The 26,707-nt window shown below is 31.5% G+C and overlaps 2 protein-coding genes across 2 annotated transcripts; both read right to left on the bottom strand.

Moving 5' to 3' along the window:
* On the bottom strand, positions 5,780–6,942 carry LOC109361307 (probable acetyltransferase NATA1-like). Its single transcript, XM_019606747.1, has one exon. The coding sequence runs from the start codon at positions 6,779–6,781 to the stop codon at positions 6,065–6,067; it is 717 nt and encodes a 238-aa protein (XP_019462292.1). The 5' UTR covers positions 6,782–6,942; the 3' UTR covers positions 5,780–6,064.
* LOC109359879 lies at positions 18,388–22,069 on the bottom strand. The gene is made up of 2 exons (XM_019604571.1): positions 21,153–22,069; positions 18,388–18,640 (listed from the first exon to the last, which is right to left on the bottom strand). The coding sequence occupies exons 1-2, from the start codon at positions 22,067–22,069 to the stop codon at positions 18,388–18,390; spliced, it is 1,170 nt and encodes a 389-aa protein (XP_019460116.1).

Below are 26,707 nucleotides of genomic sequence, written 5' to 3'. Positions count from 1 at the left end.
ACCCACGTGAGAATAATGGACTACTGTGAGAAATAAGAACAATTAATATGGACCTTTGGATCTTATCTGAACAATTAAGATTAAAATATACATACACATGACTATCATGTGACCAATAAATAACTTTTAATCATAATCATTCATGATTATTTGTAAGGCCTAAATTTATTGTTCTCATGGTTTTTATATGAGAACTATTCTCACTTAAATCATCATTTATACATATACTAATTATGAATTTAGATTTGTTACTCTTACACTAATCTTATCATTGATTATTCGGGCATTGTTCATGATGTCCGTTGGCCTGTTAGCAAACTTTTCTAACGGGTAGGTCACCCATGAGCGCATAATGATCTTAAATATTAAGTATTATGTTTTAATTTTTTATTTCACTTAAATTATATATAGTATTAAATTTTTTAAAGTAGTACATCGTGTAATTTTAAAAATATGATAGTAACATAAGAAGACGCGTGTTGTCCTTAAGGCTAAAAAGTAACCCTTTGCCCGTGACACGATGATGACAACTTCTAAGGGATGCCTTTAGATTAAGATTGTTTTTAGCTTGATATTAGGGTTCGTAGGGTGTAGTCTTGGTTTGAGTTCCGGGTGAGGGTTTTAGGGTTGTTTTGGTTCAGTTTAAGTAGGGTAAATAGGCTATGGGTTGTGTATGATTGGATCTGAAGGGTTATGGGTTCGGTTGGAAGATTAACTTACGTGTGTTGTAGAGTTTGGTTGTGGAATTGATATAGAGATTAGGGTTGATGTATTTGATGTTAAAGGTCTCAGCTTTATGTGATTGGGGTAGTGTTTGGGGCTGTTTTGGGTAAGAGAACATGTATAGGGCTGGGTGATCTCGACTAGGGTATGAATATTAGGGTTGGTGTTCTTGGTTGGATTTGTTAGGCTAAGGTTGATCTGGGTTGTATGGATCAGGGAAGATGAATGCTACAGTTTTGAATTGGATTTTATGTAATAGAATTTATGTTGTGCATGAGACACTAAGAACGTGGAAAAGGAATGAGATGGAAGATGTCACAAGCATGGAAGCTTGATAAGTCACGTGTTGTTCGCCACAAGCTTAGGGAGTTTGATAAGAACTCATCAATGGCTGACGACCAATGGATAGTGTTTTAGGAGAACACTCAACTAAACAGAACACAATGTTTTTTCTCAAAATTAAACTTAACTTTTATTAATGATCAATCCAAAATATAAATAGGCAATTTGCCTTTGCTAAATTAAAAAAGATAAGACTAAATCCTAATTAAGACTAATTAAGATAGAATCCTAATTATCTTCTAATAAACAAAATAAAATCCTAACTAATCATGTGATTAAAATCAGGTTGGTTGAAACCGAATTCCTTGAGGCCTTGAGAAATTGACTAAGCCTTGATCAAATTGAAATCTCACACGCCTCCTTTCCTTTGCACCAGTCCTCACGGTTGGGTTACCAAATGATCCATGGGTTGATCCTTTGTGTTACCAAATTGACTAAATAGGCAATATGTGTGTTGGCTGAATGTAGAATTCCTCAACATTATCTTTAAGACAATTTTGAAGAAATAATTCCTTTGATTTAACCTTGCCAAATAGAATGTAGTCAACCTTGTTTTGAGGAGGTTTGATCATTTCCTTGATTTGTGCCAATCGTGTTGCTTGAAGATAGATTGGACTTGATCAACTTGAAATGGGTAAATTTTCTCCTATCCACACTCATGATTTTGAATGAGGTGTCAAACATAATTATCTTCCTTGGCTCTTTATCTATAACTCTATCTCCTTCATGTCTTGAATGTTTTATAGTTTTGTCTTGCTCCCTTAGGCTGGTTTTCACGTGCACTTAGCCTAGATTAAACAATAGCCACTGATGAATTATGATACAAAGGAATAAATAAATTTCCAAACCCCGATCATACATGAATTTATTTGCAACTAAAATAAAATATTCAACCATAAAATAATCTTTTAAGATTAAAATAACTCTAAGACTACCCATAAGAATAAACTCTTATTTATTTAATTCAATGCAAATAATTTAAACTAAGGTAAAATAGATCCAAAAGACATAAATGTATTTCCTTCATATAATCTCCAGGATCAATTGTGTCATTTGTGACCTTAAATGTTGATGATTTAGCTTTGATCCTAGTTATAAGACTTTTATGAACTCCTTTACACTTGGACTCAAAGGCTAACCTTGGAGTGCTTACATCACATGATCTCTCTCCTTAAAGAGAATGAGCATTGGACAGATAATAGTTCACGAAATCAAGAGCATGGAGACACCTAGAAGCGGTTTTCTTTAAACAATTATTCTCCTTCATAAAGCCAAACAAAGAAGACTCAAGATGCTTCTAAGTATAAGGCCTTCCAGAAACTAACACCAGTTTAGTAATTGATACTACAAAGTTACTAGCTTTATAATGAAGAAATTTAAAATAAAATAACTTAAAAACATATCATCACAGTATTGTTCAATAATATGACTAATATAATTCTCTTAAGATACACTAAAACATGTAGGACAGTAACTGAGTTACAATAGGACCACAAACTATTTATATCCCAAAATAAGAGTCTTATAAAAACAGTTTCATGTAGGTCATTTAAACTAATAAATTAGTAAAACATTCTCAATATTAATACGGTACAACAATTATATTGATCAAAAATTGACTATAATCGGTTATAACAAGCAGTTTTTAATTGAACCATACCAGTCATATCAATCAGTTTCATTTAAAATTATTTTTTAATGAAAATGACTAATTTTTATCAAAATGCTGGCATGAGATTCAAACACACAACTAGTACATTTTTGTACTTTTAAAACATGGTCTATCATCAAGTGATACATTTTTTGTATCAACAATTTGTATAAATAAAAGTTATTATTGTCTTCTTTATTGATTTTAAACATTAATATTAGTATAAAATATATGTATATCTAATTTTACTGATATACAATTTGATCAATGAACCATTAATTAAACCACTTTATCAATACTTTAACCAGATAACTAATAGTTGTGTTAATAACATTGCACAAAACATTGAATCAAAGGTTTCATTATAATTATAAAAAAAAGGTTGGCCTTGTAAGCCATGATCAATCAACGAGAGGAAACTAATACAATGGATGTGGAACCTCAATCTGCAGCTACAAAACAGCAAAACCATTCATAACAACGGGAACAAAGTCAAACAATGAAAACCACTTGAAAACACAGCAAGCATTTATGGAATTCGTGAATATTTATAAATTTATTTTTTAATTATGTTATTATATAATTATTTATTATTTTATTGTGAATTTTAGTGATTAAAATATAATGATAAATTTAACAATAAATAAATTTTATTATTTATATAATAATTATTTTATATATATTGATTATTACAACATATATAAATATGTACGTAAAGTTAAAAATACTTTTAGTACCTACACACACTCGTTACCCGCATAGGTACCTGCACACCTGTGCTTATTTTGTCTGGTTGTCATCCCTAATATAAGGAAGATGTGTGGAAGATAAGCAGAAAAGAACCATGAAACTATCGTCTTAAGACTTTTGTTAAAGACTTAGTGACTTGGTGTTTCACTTGTGACTCTTCACTCTTCTCATGTTCGGTAACAATGAGATTCCCCAATGATTGGAGGCTCTCAAATCAAAGACAGGTCCAACAAGTCGTCGACTTGACAAATAATAGACTTCAAGGGGTAGACTGGTAAGTCTTTGATACCCACACTTAAGTGAGAGATTGTTAGCATTGAAACATAATTATCTAGGTTTGGTAGAGAACCGTGAATTGATTGCATATCAATTTAGGTTTCTTTTGCGAATTGGTTTCTATAAGGAACAAACTAGATTTTCATATACAATTTAATTTAAAAGGAAAAAAGAGTAATTGGTGATGTATATTCACCTATATTAATGAGTTGCAACAAACAATAAATAATTTTATCATAGAATAATTCTCCTATGGTGAAACAAAAGTTGATTCAAACTTAGAAGAAAGATACTAGAAACAGTTGTGCAGAGAGCTATAGAAATCCTAGTAAGTAAGTATAATGTACTGCATGTTATGTACTCATACTAAAGAGAATTGCACATCATATTACTATGATTGTTAGTGATGGGCCCAACGGAGATTGCTAACGGGAGCCTCCAACTACTAGGGTATTCCATTATTACTAGAGCATGAGAAGAATGGAGAGTCATAGATGAGACAACACATCTTGAGCAAAAACCTTAAGACAATGATTTCATCAACATTTACCACTTATATACTCTTCCACTTATCTCCTTGTATATAACGTGACACTCCACACTTCAATAAAACTAACAATCTCCCCTCAGGTGTCAGTATCACACACTTATTAGTTTATTCTCCTTGAATCTACCATGTCTCAACTAAACCATTGGCACTAATACCATTTGTTGTACCCATCAGCAATCAGGGAGCCTCCAACCACTAGAGAGTTCCATTCTTATCAGGACATGAGAAGAATATAAAGCTACAAGTGAGATACCACATCTTAAACCAAAGGCTTCGTTTGGAAGTTATGGGAGAAAGGGAAGGAGATGAATCAAAATGTTAGAAAGGGGAGGAAGGAAAGGGAAAAGGAAGAAAATCTTCTCCCTTGTTTGGGACTATGAAATTTAGTCGAGGGAGTATAAACTAATGAAGATGTAAGAATATTTTTATTTTTCTTTACAAATATAATTAACAATGAGAAATGAACAATAATGTATAATTATATAATATTACTAAAAATATTTAACTATTTTGACATTTTATCTAAAAATCCCAAATTGGGGAAAATTTAAAAAAATAGACACATGGAGAGACCCTCCCAAAACCTTCCTCTCTCCTTCATCCAACACCCCGGGGAAGGCTTTCCAAAGCCATCCCTCCCCTTCCCCTCCAAAACCCTCATCCCAAACAAAGCCTAAGAAAATGGTTTCATGTCTTTATCACTTATAAACACTTCAACTCATATTCAATGTGGAACTTCACACTTGAATAAAACTAACAATTAGATATTTTCAAGTATGAAGTATAACATTAGATACGAGGGATAAATCAAAGAGTTTATAAGTATAAAAGATTTATTGAATCATTGTCTTCAGGTTTTGGTTCAATACGTGTTGTTTCACTTATAGCTCTGCACTCTTTTCATGTTATCACAGATGAGCCCAACAAATTCTATCCCATTTTGGAAAATCCAATCTTAATCAGCACCTCCATAACCTTGAAGAGCCTCACATAAGGCAACATAGAGGATGAAGAGAGAAAAAACCAGATATGTAACGAATTTCCAGCAACAAGAGTATAGAATAACAAAATGAAAATGACTTCAAAGGCACACAACAATTTACATGAAGACCCAGAACTTGAAGTATAATTTCCACACAGTTTTCAACAGATAATACCCAACCAAACAACACTTAGAATTTACACTAGAAAAAAACAGCAAATTCCATGTAAAATGAAAAGTCAGTGCAGAATGACTTAATTGTAAATAACTTAACAAGAGAAATCACAACCATTGTCATCCATTCCATACATACAACTTCAAACTCTCATTTCAAATGAACTTCTGTCAGATAATAATTTCAATCATCACTTAGGGTGTAGAATAACAAATTGAAAATGACTTTATAGCCACACACACATACACAAACATTTAGATCTAAGAACCACAACTTGAAACATAAATTCCACAGTTTTCATCAGATAATAACCAACCAAACACCACAATATACATCAGAAAAAACAAGCAACAAATTTTATTTTAGACAAAACGTCACCGGATAGACTGTGGAATAACATATTGATAATAACTTCTAAATAACAAAAAGGAAAAGCAATTGCGGTTGGCAAAACCGCAATGCAACTACAGTTGCGGATTGCAATTTAAAACATTGCCATAGTCCAAAGCACACCAGCTTATACAACTTCAAACTCCATTTAAACATAATTTCCATAAGATAACCTAATAAATCGAAATGTTGCCTAATTCTTATAAGAAAACAGAAACATTATATTCACTCAGCACCTCCATAAGCTTCAAGAGCCTCACCAGTGAGCCTGCAAATCCTCCATTCCTGCAAGATCTTAGCACCCATTTCTTCATAAAACTTAATGGCATTGATATTCCAATCAAGCACCACCCACTCAACCCTCCCATACCCCATCTTCACAGCTTGTTTAGCCACAGCAGAAAGCAGCATCTTCCCAAACCCTTTCCTCCTATAACACTCCCTCACAAACAGGTCCTCCACATAGAACCCTGGCTTCCCCAAAAAAGTTGAGTAGTTTGGGAAAAACAAAACAAACCCAGCAATAAAAACATCATTACCATTTTGAACCCTGAATGTTTCTCTCTCTGGGTCTTCCACGGGAAGGTCCAAGTTCACAACTTTCTCGGTGGGGTTGTAGAAGGGGTTGTTTGGGGTGTCTGTGAATGGGGTTGGAGAGACTTCGAGGATGAAGATGGTGAAGGAGTGAAAGGGTTGTGGTGTGGGTGTGGTGGAAGGGAAGAGGGTGGAGGAGAGAGAAGACTCGGTGGCGGAGAAGAGGTGGGTTAGGCGTTCGAAGACGGCCATCTGGTGGATGAGCTTGTGGAGCTGGGGGACGTCGGAAGGGGTGGCTAGGCGGATGCGGGTGAAGATTGGGTGGCCCAATGGGGTGTTTTGGGAGAGTGTTAGGGCGGGTTCTGGTGCAGGTGTTGGTGGTGGTGGAGGTGCTGCGGCGGCGGCCATTAATTTTGATTTTTTTGGGTCGGTTGGGATGTGGCGTAATGGGTGGAGTCAAAGATGGGTTTTCGCTACTTCGAGGGTTTAGAGTTTGGTTCGTGTAATGAGGTGAGAGATGTTTGTGATGTGGGGAAACGTTTTCTAGATTCTAGTGATGGTAGGTGGATAAATTATGCGCTGGGATACTCTTGAAAGGGCAATCCTCTATTCCAAAAAAAATATTATATTTATATCCATACATTAATATAAAAATTAGTTTCTAATTTTTTTAATTGAATAATACATTTTGATTGGTTTGAAATACAAATTAATATATGAGATCTTCATTTATAAGAGATAAGCTTTACTAGAACCAAAGTTATAATATATGAGTCAGACATCAAATCAGAATAGGTTCTAAATGATTTAACTTATTAAAGAGTTCGGTTAGACCGAAGAATAACATATATAATTAATAATTATATATAAAATTATAAATATATAAATAATCAATATGCGATATTTATAATTAACTATATATACAAAGTGAGTTTAAATAGAAAATTGAATCTGAAACTACTCAAACAAAACTACTACTCGAGTTAAAAAAGTAAACCTCAAATTGTAGTAATAATGAGAGAGGAAAGAGAGGGACATGACGGAGAAATAATTCTCATTCCTATCTAATTTGGACTTCAAATACTTCCTCCTATTCTTTTCACCCCTTCATCTTCTCTACATGTCTATTATCTTCTCTTCTATGGTTTCTAATCTTTTTCTTGCTCTATCTTATATTTGATTACTAATAATAGTGTAAATCCAAATTTCATTTTAGTAATAGACTTTAATCTTGGATGTGAAGTGAAGCCAACAACAAGAATCAAAGTGGAAAATTTTCGCAGAGAAAAGAAAGCTATATAGAAGAAAATGATAAAAAAGTTTGAACAACTAACATGTTTTTGAAGCTTCACCAACAACAATATCAATCTCAATATGAAGATTCTGAGCTAGGTTTTACTTTTACTTTGTTTTTGTTTTGCTTGAAAATAGAAATAGAAAAGGGAAATTCAAATTAGCTTTGTTTGCCCATTGTTTTTTCTTTGCTAAAACATTCAGGTCAATGACCCATGTTATTCTGAGTTAACCTAGTTTAATAAGGTCAAACTAGAATCTCAATGGTCCAAAATGGCTCAAAGACTCATCCGCCTAGCCGTGTAAACCAAGGCCCTTTAGAAGGCTAGTTGGTGGTTGGAACGATTGAATTGTTCGACCCGGCTTGCATAACACTGTTAGTGATTTTTTAAATTACAAATTGCTAGAATGAACTTTTTTAAAAAGTTTAATATATATAAGATTGTTTATGCCTTAATTATCATTGATTTTGATATAAAATAATACATATGATTAATATTATAATAATTATACACAAAATAATATATAGATAAACAAATAGACAGGATTTTAGAAGGTGTTATTTGTCTTTTTCTATATTCTATCAATTTGTAGTATAATTTGAATTTCTTATCTTTTAAATTTTAAATGTGCATATATGAATATAAAGAGTAGTATATTTATATTTCTATATTTATTATATCTATACTTATTATAAAGCTAAAAGGATTTGTTTGCTTCTCCAAACAACTCATCTCCTAACTATCTAATTTAGGATGTCATTTCTAATCTGGTGAATGAAGAGGACAATCTCATGCTCACTGAAATCTCTGCTCGTGAAGAAACCAAGGCTGTTGTCTTCTCTCAAGGCTAGTTGTTGCCAAATCTCAATTCAAATTGAGGAATTTAGACCTATTGCTCTTGCTAATTTTTAGTTTAAAATAATAACTGAAGTTTTAAATGATAGATAAGCCTTAATTGCTGTTAAAATTGTTTCACCTCATTAGAGAAATTTCATCAAAGATAGATATATCCAAGATTGTATATGCACAACCTCTGAAGCAATTAATCTACTTGATCACAAAACCTTTGGTAGTAATCTAGCAATCAAGTTGGGTATTAGGAAAGCATTTGACACAATGAACTAGAACCTCCTGCTTGATACCCTTAAGGGTTTTGGTTTTCATGGAAAATTCATTAAGTGGATTAAAACAATTATGCACTCAACCAAACTTTCAATCAATGTGAATGGCTAGAATGATGGTTTTTTCAACTGCCTAAGGGGTGTGAGACAAGGTATTGATGAGAAATATATTACACATTATTCATAATCTTAATTAACCATGATTAATGATTCTTGGTGCCTAATTGACTTTGTTTCACATGATTTAGTGTTTTAGACTTTATTGGACTAATATTCCTAAAATGTGTTTTAGACATTTTTGATAAACTTTTCTTGTCAGAAATGGTTGTTACCTCTGGTTGCTACATTCTGGTGAGTGATCTTCGAATCTTCAAATTCAGGTCACTATTTGATAGTACCTTACCAAGTGCAATAAGGTGATTTGTGAGGTGAGTAAATCTCTTTTGAAGATCCATAATTTTCTCTCCAGGTTTCATACGAAACATTTCATATTCTTGGGAAAGAGTATTGAGTCTCGACCTCTTTACCCCCTTAGTTCCTTCATATGTAGTCTCTAAAGTATCTCACATTTCTTTGGAAGATTTGCAGTTTGATACTTTAAAGAACTCATCAATGCCAAGTACTAAGATGAGGATGTTATTTGCTTTGAGATCATATTGCACCTTCTTTTTATCCTCATCATTCCATGAAGATTTGGGCTTTACTTCCGATCAGATTTGAGAATAGCTTACTCAAAAATAGTTATGGTGCCAATTATCTCAATGTAACTCCTTTTTATATCTTCCTTCATCTAATATACTTGTGGGGTGTAGTTGCGCCATTTGCTTAAAAAATAGAACACTTATTGACTCAATAATGAGATGTAATTTAAAAATCATTTCTCCCTCAGTTTTTGCTTTCTTTTTAAATGAAAAAAATGTGGCTTAATAATGATGGATGTCATTTCATTATCAATTTTTGTTGATTATGGTGAAGGGTTCATATGGTCCTTCTTCAATTGCAATCCATATGTCCAAGTTTTGAGATTCTATGAAGATTCTCATTCTGATTTTCCAAAAGTCATTGCACTCTCCAACAAAGCTTGGAGGGCGGTTGATGTTGGAACCTTCTCCTAGGAATGATCTTCGGCCATCTTCGATATAGGATCAGATTTGAGAATAGCTTACTCAAAAATAGTTATGGTGCCAATTATCTCAATGTAACTCCTTTTTATATCTTCCTTCATCTAATATACTTGTGGGGTGTAGTTGCGCCATTTGCTTAAAAAATAGAACACTTATTGACTCAATAATGAGATGTAATTTAAAAATCATTTCTCCCTCAGTTTTTGCTTTCTTTTTAAATGAAAAAAATGTGGCTTAATAATGATGGATGTCATTTCATTATCAATTTTTGTTGATTACGGTGAAGGGTTCATATGGTCCTTCTTCAATTGCAATCCATATGTCCAAGTTTTGAGATTCTATGAAGATTCTCATTCTGATTTTCCAAAAGTCATTGCACTCTCCAACAAAGCTTGGAGGGCGGTTGATGTTGGAACCTTCTCCTAGGAATGATCTTCGGCCATCTTCGATATAGGATCAGATTTGAGAATAGCTTACTCAAAAATAGTTATGGTGCCAATTATCTCAATGTAACTCCCTTTTATATCTTCCTTCATCTAATATACTTGTGGGGTGTAGTTGCGCCATTTGCTTAAAAAATAGAACACTTATTGACTCAATAATGAGATGTAATTTAAAAATCATTTCTCCCTCAGTTTTTGCTTTCTTTTTAAATGAAAAAAATGTGGCTTAATAATGATGGATGTCATTTCATTATCAATTTCTCCTCCCATTTTTTGTTTTCTTTTTAAATAAAAAATATAAAGGGATTCAAGAACAATAGCAATATTTTATGTTCAAATGATACATTAGTACTTAATATTTCAAAGAACATACCCAAATTAGTTTGTTTATAAAGATTGAAAATTATATATAATATGAATTGATGTATTGCTATAATTAAAATCAAATCTGCAACCATTTTAAGTTGAGATATGGTATCAGATATATGGTTGTATTTCACTATCTTGAAATAAGTTAGCAAATATTAAAAAATGGTCGACCATCTCTTTAAACTTTATTATATAAAAAATCTTCATGTATTTAAAGCAAATACGATCATAAATCGTGTCTTCATTCTCTTAAAGTTAAGATGTAGTATCGGATATAGAGATGTATTTCACTCTTAAGGTGGAGATGACATTCTATGATCATGCATTGCTTCTTCTCTTCGAATATTAAATAAAAATCACTCAACTAACAAACATTTTTCTACTCTAGAACTATGTAATCTTGATTTTCAATTGTCCTTGGAGATACATAAGAGCAAGATACAATCTTGTTAAACACAAAATATGAAATAAAGTTTTTCCTTTATAAATAAATAAATAAGTAATCAAACAATTTTAAGGATATAAAATAGTTCATGCAATTAGTGAGAGTATCGTCTAGTACATGTAGACGTAGTACCAAGTTGCTAATACATTTCTCGATTTGTAATTGATTTTCGTATCTAAATCTCTAAATTAAAGACCAATGCGTTCCAATAATGGGCAAAAAGTAGTTTTATGTTTTGACCACAAAAATATAGTGACGACTTCAATAAATCATATAATCGATATTTGACCAAAGTTAGGGCACCACACATTGTTATGTGTTATTTTAAGAATATAATAGTGATATAAGATTGTTTTTCTTATTTTGTTTAATTTTATGTACTTTTATTATTTTTTTAATTGTATAGCGGCCATCTCACACGTCTATCTTGTCCATAGAATATGACATTCTATGCTATTTTTATAAATGGACATGCTCACTCTTGCTCTAATTTAGACCAACAATGCATACGTAAGGCATCCCAATTTGCCAATGTTACTTAGACATAACAAATCAGCCATGGTAACGAATTGTACCTACTATAATTTTATTTGATCCAAACTTGATATATTGGGCACTAATAGATACGATAAATTAAATTGGCTTTGTACAATATTATGAGGACTTGAAATAATCACACAGACTAATATACATGTAATTTGTTGATGGGTTCGGTGGAAAATAGAAATGATAGTTGGACATTGGTGATATTATCTATAGATAGAGTAACATATTAGATGATGTAATAGTTTGAGGGTTATATGATGAATTTAAAGGTGCAATATACATAAAAACATGTTTTTGTTCTTACATCCTTCATTATACTATATAATTATATTTCATATTATTGAATATTGGCTAAAAGAAAAAATGATGAAAAGACTTTCTTGAGCCAAGCAAAAAAGAAGTGGCTAAAGATCATCTTGAAGAAAGAGAGAATTTCTAGCCAAGTAAAAAGAAGTGGTTATGGTGAAACCAACATTAATGTTCTTTTCTCTTTGGCCACATAATCTTCAAGAGCTTTGGTTATAAATAGTTGTGCTCCATATCATTGTAAGACACATCAAATACTTAGCTTAATTCATATTCTCTATTCTTGTTCTCTTGTTCTAATTGTGTGAGAAATATTTGAGTGAGAGGGAAATTGAGTGTACTTGGGTTTTGGGAAGTGAGTGAAACACTTGTAGCTCTCTTTTATCATAGTGAAATAATCCTTGTTGCTCTTCAGCTATGGACGTAGGCAAATTTCCGAACCACATTAAATTCTCGGTGTCATTTTCTCTATTATATTTTCTCCATGGGTCTTCCGCTCCAACAAACTGGTATCTGAGCTCGTAGGGCTCTTGCATGCTAAGTTGTATGATCTAAAAGAAAATTCTTAGTATGCTCTATGTTCGCAGCATTGTCTGATCTTACACATCAGGAAAAAAATTGTTATTGTCACTGGAAAGGTATAATAGTGTGAAAGTGCATGTCTAGGAAAGTTTCATCTTAGGAAAGACCTGATATTTAAGCGTGTCTGTTAAGACCCACCTCTCTTTCCTGGGAACTTTCCTGGTGTATGTTCAGAGACTACGATATTGTTCCGGTATACGATTATCATGGCGAGTGCTAAGCCTTAGAAGGTAGAAACAAGTTACGAGAGAGTCTGATCGAGAACGAGAATGATGAAAACTTGGAAAAAACGCATAGTGCAATTTTGTTGTGCTTAGGAGATGAAGTTCTACGAGAAGTGTCAGATGAAACCACAACTGCTTCATTATGGTTGAAGCTGGAAAGCCTGTACATGACGAAGTCACTCACCAATAGACTGTATTTGAAGAAAAGAATATATACTCTTCAAATGTAGGAAGGAAAGTCCATAAAAGATCATCTCGATGAATTTAAAAAAATTATTCTTGATCTAAAGAATATTAATGTTAAAATTGAAGATGAAGACCAAGCAATACTTCTACTATGTTCCCTTCCAAGTTCTTACGAGCACTTCATCGACACTATGATGTATGGTCGAGAAAATCTGACCTTGGACGAAGTAAAGGCGACATTGCACTCGAATGAACTAAAGAAAAAAGTATCAGATTCGAGATCTGAAGACTCAGGTGATAGTCTTTTTTCTAGAGGAAGAACAAAGAGGCGAAATCAATTTGGTGAAACAGGGAAATCTAGGTCCAAGTCTAAAGCAAAACCTAGAAAATATAAATATTTTCATTGTCACAAGGAGGGGCATATAAGAAAGAATTGTCCAGAGCGCAAAGGAAAGGAAAAGATTTATGAATATGGAGATGCAACTATAGCAAATGGCTATAATAGTGTAAGGCACGACTCAAAAAATTAATGGATACTTGATTTTGGATGCTCATATCACATGTGTCTCATTAAGGATTGGTTTTCCACTTACCAACCCTTAGATGGGGGTGATGTCCTTTTGGGAAATAATGCTCCCTGCAAGGTCATCGTCATCAGCATAATTAGAATCAAGATGTTCGACGGAATCATAAGGACATTGACAAGTGTAAGGCACGTTCCAGAATTGAAGAAAAAACTGATTTCCTTGGGAACACTAGATTCAAAAGGTTATAGCTACAAAGGTGAAGGTGGAGCTATAAGAATATCTGATGTCACCAAACTATGGCATCTAAGAATGGGTCATGTCAATAAAAGAGGTCTAGTTGAGTTGGCCAAACAAGGATTACTATGCAGTCAACAAGTCGGGAAGGTAGACTTTTGTGAACATTGTGTTTTCGGAAAACAATGTCGGATAAAATTCATTACTACAATTCATCAAACAAGAGGCACATTCGATTATGTACATTCTGACTTGTGGGATCCTTCCCAAGTACCTTCTCATGGTGGTAGTAGATACATGTTAACATTCATTGATGACTATTCAAGGAAGGTGTGGATCTTCATTTTGAAACACAAAAGTGAAGCATTTGTCAAGTTCAAACAATGGAAAACCTTGATCGAAAAGCAAACCGGGAGAAAGATCAAGAGACTGAGAACTGACAATAGTCTAGAATTCTGCAGCAGAGAATTCAGAATTTTTTGCAAGGATCATGGTATTGTGAGACATTATACCGAAAGGCACACTCCACAAAAAAATGGACTTGCAGAATGAATGAACAAAACCTTACTTGAAAGGAAAAGATGTATGTTGTCAAATGCTGGATTGCGAAAAGAATTTTGGGTAGAAGCTGTTAGTACAACTTGTTACTTGATCAATAGATGTTCATCAATGGCCATTGGTTCTAAAACTCCAGATGAGACTGGTCGGGTATTCCGGTAAATTATGAAAATTTGAGGATATTTGGTTGTTCTGCATATGCTCATAACAAAGAAATAAAACTTGATGCAAGAGCATTGAAATGCATTTTTCTTGGATATCGTGATGGTGTGAAAGGATATAAGTTATGGTGGCCGGAGAAAAGAAAGTGCATTATTAGTAGAGATGTTAATTTTAATGAAGCTGAAATGCTAAAGCCTCATACAAAGTCATCAAGTGAAAATGGAGATCCTAATATCTTGTAGAAGGTGAAGTTTGAGGTGGAGCCAACAAAAGAAAAAACACTTGATCAAGAAAAAGAAGTCCATGATGCATGTACTGATAGTCATATCTCCCAATTACAACATTATCAGTTGGCTAGGAACACGCAAATGAGACATATAAAACCTCTTGAAAAGTATGGCTATGCTGATCTGGTGTCATACACTCTAAATATTGCTGATGATATCAGTAATTGTGAACCACGGTCATATGAAGAAGCTATCAACAACAAAGAAGCTTCCAAATGGATTTCTGCCATGACAGAGGAAATTGACTCTCTTCATAAGAATTATACTTGTGTTCTTGTGAAGCGGTCGAAGGCTCAAAAGATTGTTGGATGCAAATGAGTCTTTAAGAGGAATGAAGGAATCCCTGGGGTTAAAGATGCAAGATTCAAGGCGCGATTAGTGGCCAAAGGTTTTACACAAAGAGAATGCATTTGTTTCAATGAAGTTTTTTCTCCTATGGTAAAACATAGCTCTATTCGCATCCTACTTGCAATTGTAACTCATTTTGATCTAGAACTTGAGCAACTAGATGTCAAAACGGCATTCTTGCATGGTGAGTTGGAGGAACAAATCTACATGAAACAACCTGAAGGATTTGAAGTTCAAGGGATGAAAGATCATGTTTTCTTGCTGAAGAAATCTTTATATGCCCTAAAGCAATATTCCAGACAATAATATCGACAATTTGACACCTTCATGCTTGAAAATGGATATTCCAGAAGTGAACATGATAGTTGCGTCTACTACAAGAAGCTTGCAAATAAGTCATTCATATATTTGCTTTTATATGTTGATGACATGATGGTCGCATGTAAGAACATGTTAGAAATTAGAAACTTGAAAGCTCAATTGAGCTCAGAGTTTGAAATGAATGACTTATGAGCTGGATAGAAAATTCCAGGAATGGAGATTGAGAGAGATAAAAAAGAGGGGACACTCTTTCTATCAAAAAGAAGTACATTGAGAAAGTGTTGGAATGCTTTGGCATGTAAAATGCTAAACCAATCACTACTCCATTGACGACTCATTTCAAACTTTCAATGACCTTGTGTCCACAAACTGAGAATGAAAAAAAGAGATGTCAAGTGTACCTTATGCTAGTGCGGTTGGTAGTCTCATGTATGCCATGATATGCACTATACCAGATATTGCACATGCAGTAAGTGTGGTAAGCATATATGGCAAATCATGGTAAAGTTCACTGGAAGGCTGTGAAGTGGATTATGTGCTATCTGAAAGGTACCACAAATATAGGGCTTTTGTATGGTAAAGTCAAAGATGTTGAAAACAAGATCACTTGATATGTTGACTCGGATTATATTGGAGATCTAAATAAGCGAAGATCGCTCACCGGATATGTCTTTACACTGTGTTGTTGTACTATTAGTTGGAGAGCAACACTACAATCAATTGTTGATTTGTCTACAACTGAAACAGAGTACATCGTAGTAACAAAAGATGTAAAGGAAGCCATTTGGGAGAAAGGTCTATGGAAGAGTTGGGTATACAACTCGAAGAAACAACCATCTATTGTGATAGTCAAAGGGCTTTACATCTGACAAAAAATCCAATGTATCATGAAAGAACTAAGCATATTGATGTTCAGAGGCACTTTATCATAGACATAGTGGAGAGATGAGTTGTTAGAATGGAGAAAATACCCACTGCAGATAATCTGGTGGACATGATGACGAAGCCAGTTCCAACTACCAAGTTGAGACATTGTCTGGACATGTTTAATGTTCAGAATCTCTAGTGAGCATGAAGAAGAGTAGCAGTAGAATAACTATGATAGGATTTTAGCCAAGGTGGAGATTTATTGAATATTAGTAAAAGAAAAAGATGATGAAAAGACTTTCTTGGGCCCAGCAAAAAAGAAGTAGCTAAAGATCATCTTGAAGAAAGAGAGAATTTCTAGCCAAGTAAAAAGAAGTGGTTGTGGTGAAACCAACATTAATGTTCTTTTCCCTTTCGCCACATAATCTTCAAGAGCTTTGGCTATAAATAGTTGTGCTCCATGTCATTGTAAGACACACCAAATACTTAGCTTAATGCATATTCTCTCTTCTTGTTTTAATCGTGTGAGAAATATTTGAGTGAGAGTGAAATTGGGTGTACTTGGGTTTTGGGAAGTGAGTGAAACCCTCTTTTATCATAGTGAAATAATCCTTGTCGCTCTTCAGCTGTGGATGTAGGCAAATTGTCGAACCACATTAAATTCTCGGTGTCATTTTCTCTATTATATTTCTCTCTGGGTCTTCTGCTCCAACACATATCATAAGTCATATTTATATGACTATATCACTTAAAGGAGGTTCATAAAATTTCTACACAATACAATTAATATCTATCATGATAAAAAATTTCTAGACTTATGAAAAAACAATTTGGCTAGAAATTTCTATACACCCTAATCACTTTAATCTTTTAAAAATGTTCCCGTACTAGACTACTATCCTTAAATGGATGGATAATGAAAAAATTAGATAAAAAAGATTCACACAGTTAAAATGTCTTAGTTAGTATATATTTAAATAGTAAATTATATAAAGATATAGCATGTAAATGATTGTTTATTATTATTATTATTATTATTATTATTATTATTATTATTATTATTATTATTATTATTATTATTATTATTATTATTATTATTATTATTATTATTATTCTTTCTACATGTTTTAAGAATTATCTAGACAATCGTGTGGCACATTTCAACCTTAAGCCAATCGCAACTAATTTCCATGGCTCTTTGACAGCTTTTATACAGTTGCTCTAATTCTCCTTTTTTGTTACTTTAATTCTCCTTTTACACCTTATAACAAAGTTAAAAACTATTATTTTTCTAAAATATAATAATCTAAAACATATTTTGATCTTTATCAAGTCACATACACTCATTTTGCCTTGCTACCATTGAAGTTTTGTACCACCTTTACTTATCATTTACTACTAAACAATCTACCTAGATTCTACATTGTTAGCAATACCTTTGATACAAGAAATTTCATCTAGACTTAGATCTATCAACTGCTGGCCTCATCAATATTCTTCTCACTCAAACTTTCATCTCTTATATGACATATTTGGTTTTGTTATGGTTAGATAGACTACCAAAATTCCAACCTTATCACTACACATGTTACTAGCATAGATATAAAAAGAGAAAAAAAATATATGTATTGATAACGTAAGAGTTTTTATATTGTCATTACATTATTTACATTCATATTTTTTTATCGTTGACTATTAAACAAAAGTATTAAAAATGAATGGTACATAATACACTGACAACATATAAATCTTTAACTAACGGTGTATATAGTAAAATAATTAAAAATAAGCTATAAACAAGAAAAAATGAAAAAAAAAAAACAACTGGAGGGTAGATAAAACATTAATCATACAAATCCAACGGCATGCAAACATTAAGCATGATAACCTGAAAGGTTCATGAAGTCATAAATTATCAAACAAACAGTTTTAGTTTTATGTTTATTTCAAAACCAGCCACATATCCCTGGCATAAACCCTAATTTATTTGTCTTACCTTTGAAAGTCAAGGCAAGACCAAGATTACAACAGTAAACACACAAATATCTTCATCATTTCAAGAAATTGCATCAGTGAGATGGGCCAGCAGCACCAAATGGTGAATCATAAGATGATGTCTGTGGAGATTTGTTTCCCTTACGAAGGTACCTTCTAGCCCAAACATGCTTTCCATTGATGACAAATTTCATTCTGCTTGTTCCATCAAGTAAACCATCAATCATATGAATGGCTCCAGGACGAACCACAAGGCGTGCATACAGTGGTTGCTCATGTTCTGGCACTTCTTGCATGAAAATAGATTCAATCACATCTCCATATCTTCTGTTGAAGAGTAAAAAGAACATGAATCAATAGAAAAACAATGTGAGGGGAAATAGCAAAAGGGTGAAGAATATGAGGAAAATAAGAAGAGAAATGAAGAAAGAAGGTGTATAGTGATCATTGTATAGTGATGTTTGATACAAGGAGAAAATCTTATTAATTTGAAAATTATACACGGCGTTAATTTAAGTTATGTATATGTTGCATTTGTTACAATTTTGGAAAATTATTGGAAAATATGACTAACACAAAACTACAATTGTGTTTACCATACTGTTGTGGAGATTGTCAAAACCGCAACATTATCAATACAATTGTGATTGTAAAATGTAATTAAAATTAAAATCAAAACATATAATATGTGGTCTAGAAAATATCTCTCTTATTAGATCAATTTTAAGGTTACAATTTGCCCCCATGGGTAAAATTTATTATTATTTTTTGAACAGCAAAGAAAATAATGATTGTTTTAATAAAGGGTGCTAAACCAATGTAACATCATAAGAAGTAACAAAAAAAAAAGACTGAATGCAAAGTCAAATTTTCAAACATCAATTTGCAAAAAACATTCATGTTTCCTAGAATATTGCATTAAACCACATCGAAGATTTAACCTGAATCATATTCGTAATAGAGATATAACTACAATCTTTACCATTAAAGATCTAAGTTATTTCTTATCAATACCACAACATACACTATAGATAGATACTTCCCTTTTTTTGCTACTGCACAGCTGAATGTGATAATTAAACATATCACAACAGTTATTAGGCAATAAAACGGCAAAACCAGTCCAGTTATAGACACCTTTCCAAACATTCTTCGAAAATAGACATAGGAGAAACAAATGATCAATTGATTTGACATCACATCCAGAAAACAGACAAGTCAAAGCAGAATGTACAGTGATGTTAGATTTCTTAAAAAGCTTAACCATATAAATGCAAAATATGGTTTAACTAACCATGTAGTAATTTTTATTATCTTTTTATTCTGAATACTTTTTAATTTAATAAAAATCATATAATATTAGGTAGTCATTACTAACATATTAATCACCATACTTACCTTAAGTTAAACATTATAATAAAGACAAAAAATTATAATATAAAATATAATTAATATAAAAAAGATATTCAAATTCTTCAAAATAATATGTAAAAATTGAATATTTAGTATTATAAAATAAAAACGTAGGCTAGCAGGTATGATGTATATGTCGCTCAGCTAGTTAGCATATAAAACTTATTTTGAATCCACAACACGATTAGTTATATTGGCACAAAATTAAACTACCAATTACTATTAGTAAAATACTAAACATTTTGTTATATATTGACTTTTAGACAATTGAGTTGCCTTCACTACTTCAACATATCTAAACCCTAAACTTGGATCGTATCCAGTTCTTTTTTAAAAGCAAAATGATTGAATATTAGCAGTATAAGGTGTGCTCACTTGTTACAATTGATCCAATTATAACTGAATAACTCCAAGTTTTGTTTTTTTCTTTGGTTGTGCATCATAACCATATCACTCTCAAATCCAAACATTAACACGAAAGAGTGTTTTAAATTGTAATCCACAAGGGGAATTATGGTTTTAGGAGTAGCTGCCAGAACATCCAACTTTTAGCACATCGGCCACACTTTCTCAAAAGTATGGTAAATGTAACATAGCAGCAATCATATGCAATTTCAAACACAACAATAGACTATAACATTCTAACATCATTTTAATGATTAGATATTTGGATGACATAACGTACTTCTCAAGATTCTCTAATGATACATGAACTTCAGATAAAATAAATATTGTAAGAATTTTAGGTTTGATTAATAATAATGATGATGATTAATTACACAGTTTTGGTACTATTAAGGATATCCCTTCATCTTTTGGGTAATGAACTAATTCATTTCAAGGTTTAGGGCTGCATCTCTCAACAAATGTCGCTCACAAGAATTGACTTTACCATGGGAATTTAACGAATTTTACATCATTAAACCAACATCTAGTTGATATTATTTACATACTTTATAATACATATGTAAATATTAACAAAGATCTAATGATGATAATGAGAAGTATGCTATTTCAAAATAAACAAATAAACCTCCCTTTCTTGTGGTTTCATTTCATATACATCTTGCCACCTTTTTTCGCATTATTCCAAATTGCACATACCTTTTAATAATTGTATCTGTAGGATTCAATTATTTTATGTCTAGAAATCATCCAAGAATTTCACACAAAAAAATTGAATTTAATAAAATGATATATCAGAGATCATAATAAGCTTTATTCATACTGACCTGAGTGAGTACAGTTATATCAATCAAAACCCTAACGTGGCAACAGAAATGATTCAATTCAAATCAAATGGGGCAAACTGGTTTTAACCCTATTTTTTTATGAATAAATCTTAGAAGTTAGATATGGACAGGATATATAAAAATAAAAAATTCTGAAATAAAAACAGTGTACAAGATATAGTAGAAGAAAGTACCTTGAGAAAAATTCTCTGACTTCGTTCTCAGAAATAGGGTATCCTTTTGAGAATGTCATAAAAACTGTCCTATCATCAGGAGCTAGCACCTCCTTTCTCTCAACATCATCACTTATCTTCAAGCTTGCCAAAATCTCTTGAAATTCTTGATTAAAATCATCCTTGTTTATAACTTGATAAGGTCCAAGCACACTGCCACTGCCACCAGCACTAGCACCAGAAGGAACCCAAGAAGTACTAGAACTCCCTTCATGCCACTGTTGCTGTGGAACCATCATAGGTTGCTGTGGCACAAGTGCAACCCCATCATGAACGACAGGAGTATAGTAAAACATTGGCTGCACAAAAGAACTACGAGGTTGTGGTTGAGGATTTTGGCCATAAAACTGTGGAATTGCAGCAGGTACAGCATTGAAGCTATGTTGATCTTTCATAGCTCTTTGATAATTCACTTGAAGCACAATATCACTGAAAGCCCTAGTGCAAACATCATTGAGTATTCTGGTTATTCCAGGGATGATATAAATTCTCTTTTGGTGAAAGTACATGAGGTTAACCCTGCTCCTTGTGATCTTTTGAATCAAGGGCAATAAACCCTCATAGTTATTGCTTCCAACATGATGGTAAGGGAATTGAGGACTCTCAATGCAATTCAAGACCAACACTGCTTCATCAGCAAGATCAGCAAGCAAAGAATTAGGCCATTGAATCAGATATGCCACCATCCTCAAGTTTCTTGTAAACTTCTCAAGCCAAATGATGAAGGCCATTACATGAGTCGTTTGACTAGGATCGCAGCCGAGACCCACAGCGAAACGGTAGAAAAGTTGCCGGTCGATGTTATGGAAGAGATTGTACTCTTCCTTACTCACAACAACATTCACACCAGGGTCATTGTTTGGAAGCAAGGAAGACATTTTGTGTGTCAAAATGCTGAGAATGAAGAACAAGAAAATGTATAGGGTCTATATAATATGGTTTTTATGTTAAAAAATATTGTGAAATAGTACCCTTTGTTATTTTTGGTAAGGGGTTTAGTGAGGAATCAACTATTTTTTGCTATAATGGAAATATCTTTCCTCCTATATGAAAATTTGATTGCATTGTGAGAAATGTATTCATCTCCCTCCTTTATTTCCTTTCGCTCAAAAATTTTCTTTATAAATTCATAATCTATTAAAATTATCTCTTATTATGCAACTTCTTGATTTAGAGAACCACGCCATTTCAGAAGTCAAAATAAGGAAAAAATGATGCAAACCGGTATGTAATAAATACAGTACTAATTAAAAAAATTTGTACCATAAATACATAATTTATCATTTGGAGATATAATTCAATGAATCCAAAGTGGAGGACATTGTTTTTTTTGTGATGGTTAAATTATCATACAACTCATATGAGGCACGAATCTGATGAGACAACAATAGGCTTTTGATGGCAAGGAAAAGAACAAGAAAAATACATACCATTTTCAATTGATAATGAATGTAATTCTAAAAAAAATAGACAGATGCAAATGACCTACTATGTATGCGCAACAATAAAAAGTTTTAAATAAAAATATTGGTTATGGCCTTAAATAATTACAGGATCTATATTCTAGAGCTATTATTAAATGCAAGATTTTTCCTGCGTGCCTAAGAATTTTTCTATATTCAAACAGTCAATATAGATAAAATTGGTAATTGTATTTTGGTATTCATTTCTTAATACAGGTTTGGCAATTTTTTAAGAATTATCCAAACTTCCTTAAGGATGACGATTAGAGGGTAAAAAACATTTAGACATTTAATAACTGAAAGTTGAATACTAGTTAATGGATTTAGTTTTCCAACATTTTTATCATAGTTTTAGTTCATCATCCCAAACCTTAAGAAAACTCATTTTTTAATTAGGATAAGATATAATGTATTTTATTATCAACTACTTATATATATAGGGAAGAACAACTCTCATATAAAAATTGTAAGAAAAATAAATTTGAATTATATGACTATATATAAATGACTAAGATTTAAGTTCATCAAAATCATTTATATTTATCTTTTAATATTAATCATTCAAGAAATAATTTGCTATCTATTATATATATATATATATATATATATATAAAATAAATAAAGTTTTGCTAAGGCAATCGATAAGAAACAAAAAGTGTAGAATTGATCTTGAAAAATATAATATTGATTATTAAACATTAAATATACAACTTCCAACCTTGACTTTACACTTAAATTATTTTTATCAAAAACTATATAGTAATAACAATAATAAAAGGTAAATAATATCATACCTTCTTTATAGATTTCGTATTCAATCAATATATCAAATATTCTATTAAATAATAGTTTTATAAATTTATTTTTGGTACATGATAATTTTATAATAATTACTTATATATAAATAGCTTAAAATATTTTTTCCTATATACAAATAGGTAATTAAATAAAGTTTTATATGCACATAAATTAATGTAGAGAATTAGGTGGTAGTCATCTTTTCTCGATATGATTCTTTTATGAGTTGTGAAATATTTCATTTGAAATTACATTTTGTTAAATAATAAATTATAATAATAAAGGCTTAAACATGTTTTTAATCCCCAAAATGGGAAATTACTTATACATATATAATAATTTAGAGGGAGAATTCACTTACTCCAAGAGTAAATTTAAAAAAATTACTCCACGTTGTAGTCATCAATTCTAGATAAATTTAATGGTTTACATGTACTTACTAATTCAAATCATTGGATTTCCCCAAATTAGATGATTAAAATATAGTGTATGTTTTCTAAACTTACTCTTGGAGTAAGTGAATCACTCCCCAATAATTTATACCATTATATAAAGTTAAAACTTCTTCTGATTTTTTTTCTTTTTTGTCATTGATTTTAAATTTTATTTATTCCTTATAAAAAATGAAATTGAGAAATGGTAACTCTAATTACTTAATTTTAAAATGTTCCAATTTTAAAAGTATAATCTATTTTCTGTTTAAGGTTAGATATATCATTATAACCCATAAATGTTTTATATATTTTATTTATTAAAATTTTAGCTTGTAGAATTTTTATTTATAAAATTATTAATTAATACTATTAAATTTATTGAAGAAAAGTGTAAATTGACAAGTACGATGTTTGTCAAAGGCTAATAATAATACAAAAATAAAAGGTAAATAATATGATACATTCTTTCTGGATTTTGTATTCATATTGACCTATAACTTAAAAAATAAATTTTCTTTGATGATAATTTTATTAAAAACGAGGTATTACAACTAAACATGTTTTTAGTAAATAAAAATACAGTGGGATTTGATTTTAGTCCCCAAATTATTTTCTTATGTTTCTGTACCTAGTTATTTTTATTGATTTTTGGTTTTAATCGATATGGATGATACGTTAATACCATAATTAGCTATGTAATTAATTAGTATGACTTATGTCACATTAGTTTTTGTTACATCATACTAGGGGTTAAAATAAAGTTTTGGAATATATAAGGACTAATTCATAACAGAGAGGTAATGTTAAACTTAATTGTAACATGGTGTTTTTTCAAACACAAACTCAATAGTGCATCGCTCAATTTATGGTAAATGTCCAACGAAATTTTTTGTTACAAAGGAAATTACAAAGAAACAAACTAAGACAACAAACAATTATCCAAATTAATATAAGTTTGGCAAGCAGTTGAAACTAAATTTCTGGTCTTGAATTCCTCAGTAGAATGTGATCCTAATTTAACCATAATATTCGTTACCAGTGACTATCTAGGACCTGGGAACAGGGTGTGCAACAATGATAAAAATTTAAAAAATAAATATAATTATATATATAAAGATAAAAATATTAATATTAAAATTACAAAATTTAAATATAGTTAATCAAATAAACCACCAGAAAAAATTAAAGCATTTCACTATATAAACTCTCCAATAAAAATACTTCTACACAGTTAGGCTATCGTGAACTCCATCCTGAATATACTATAAGTAATTGAAAAATGAATTAACGAATTAACACAAAAATCATTTCTTGGTATAATAATTACACTTTTCCGATTATTGCGCCAGAATTTAAAAAAATAGCACTTAAAATTGACATTTACTAATGTTTTTTTAAAAAAATAGCACTTAAGGGAAAAGAAAGTAAGATTAGATTCAACAACACTTTTAAAGCGCTGAAATAAGTGACGAATCAACAATACGTGCTTGAGAAAATGTTGTTGAATGTAACACATTCAATAAACCTTTCTTAAACAAGTATTATTGAATGTGTCATTTTCAATAACGATTTCTCAAGCGAGCGTTGTTGAATGTGTTATATTCAAAAGTGTTTTATCAAGCAAACAATGTTAAATATGTCACATTCAAAAGTGTTTTCTCAAGCAAACAATGTTAAATATGTCACATTCAAAAGTGTTTTCTCAAGCAAGCAATGTTGAATGTGTCAGATTTCTACTTTCAACAACGTTTGCTAGAGTAAGCACTATTAATTATCATAATAGTATTTTTTGATATAACAGTACATCAAAGAGTATTGTTACATCAAGCAGTTTCTGCATATATATCAAACACATTCAGCAACGCAAAACACACACATGCGCACGCACGCACACACACCCACCACACACATATATATATATTAAACAAATTCTACAATTTAAAGCAACACAATAAATATAATCAATCTCATTTGATATTGTAACAATAAGTACATTTTCTATTTCCAAATCTAAACAATCAAACAATACAACTAGACTACAATACTTGTATGTCTGTATATACTAATTATTTACTAATCTACATAATACTTCGAACATAGTTGTCTAAATCTTCTCTAAGTTGTATAATTTGATCATCTGAGTATGTCAATACATTACTGAATTCACATAAAATCCTAGCTTCTACCATGTTCTTTTTCAATTGCTGGGTGATCTCCTCGATGAAGTATAACAAATGATAGCTACAATCAATTGAGTTGTTTTGGCTTGACACTATAATGAAAAATAAAATAACTTTAACTTTTGAACATAGGCAAATACCTTTACCTAAAAAATTTATATTATAATTACTTGAAATTTACCTTTATATAAATTCATTTGATGATGTTGAAAGTGTGCATGTCAAGAGGAACACTTTGGAAAGCTCTCTTTCTATGTCATGGTTTTGATGGAGGACAGCTTGTGCTTATAAGAGCTTGAAGATCTCCAACAAATCAACGTGCTGAAGTCTTTAATTGGTACTAGGCTTAGATTAGAATCTAGTTTAAGTTGAGTCAAGGCTTAGGGCACCTAATACATATCTGATATGCATAAATCTTTTAAATCATTTCATCCTTGAGATATGTCATTTATAATATGTTCATGCATTACATAAATACATGTATATGTGCATTCTAGGCATAAACTAAGTGTTAAACATGTATTAACTAAGTGTATAACGTATTTGATGTTTTGTATTTAAAAATACACATTTAAATTGCTGTTAATCGATTAACTAATCCTTTAAATTAACCCAACTGCTGTGAAAAGTGGTTGCTACTG

This window comes from Lupinus angustifolius, chromosome LG11 (assembly GCF_001865875.1).
Source record: "Lupinus angustifolius cultivar Tanjil chromosome LG11, LupAngTanjil_v1.0, whole genome shotgun sequence".
Taxonomy (NCBI): Eukaryota; Viridiplantae; Streptophyta; class Magnoliopsida; order Fabales; family Fabaceae; genus Lupinus; species Lupinus angustifolius.
Note: the sequence above shows the minus strand (reverse complement) of the source record. Positions and strands in the feature narration are given on the sequence as shown.

What these genes read in the sequence shown, in the direction of transcription:
- LOC109361307 (XM_019606747.1), bottom strand. Translation starts at nt 6,781, where the DNA reads ATGGCCGCCGCCGCAGCACCTCCACCACCACCAACACCTGCACCAGAA.
- LOC109359879 (XM_019604571.1), bottom strand. Translation starts at nt 22,069, where the DNA reads ATGTCTTCCTTGCTTCCAAACAATGACCCTGGTGTGAATGTTGTTGTG. An exon ending in GTCAGAGAATTTTTCTCAAG is followed by an intron (nt 18,641 to 21,152) that starts GTACTTTCTTCT and finishes ACTCTTCAACAG; the next exon opens with AAGATATGGAGATGTGATTG.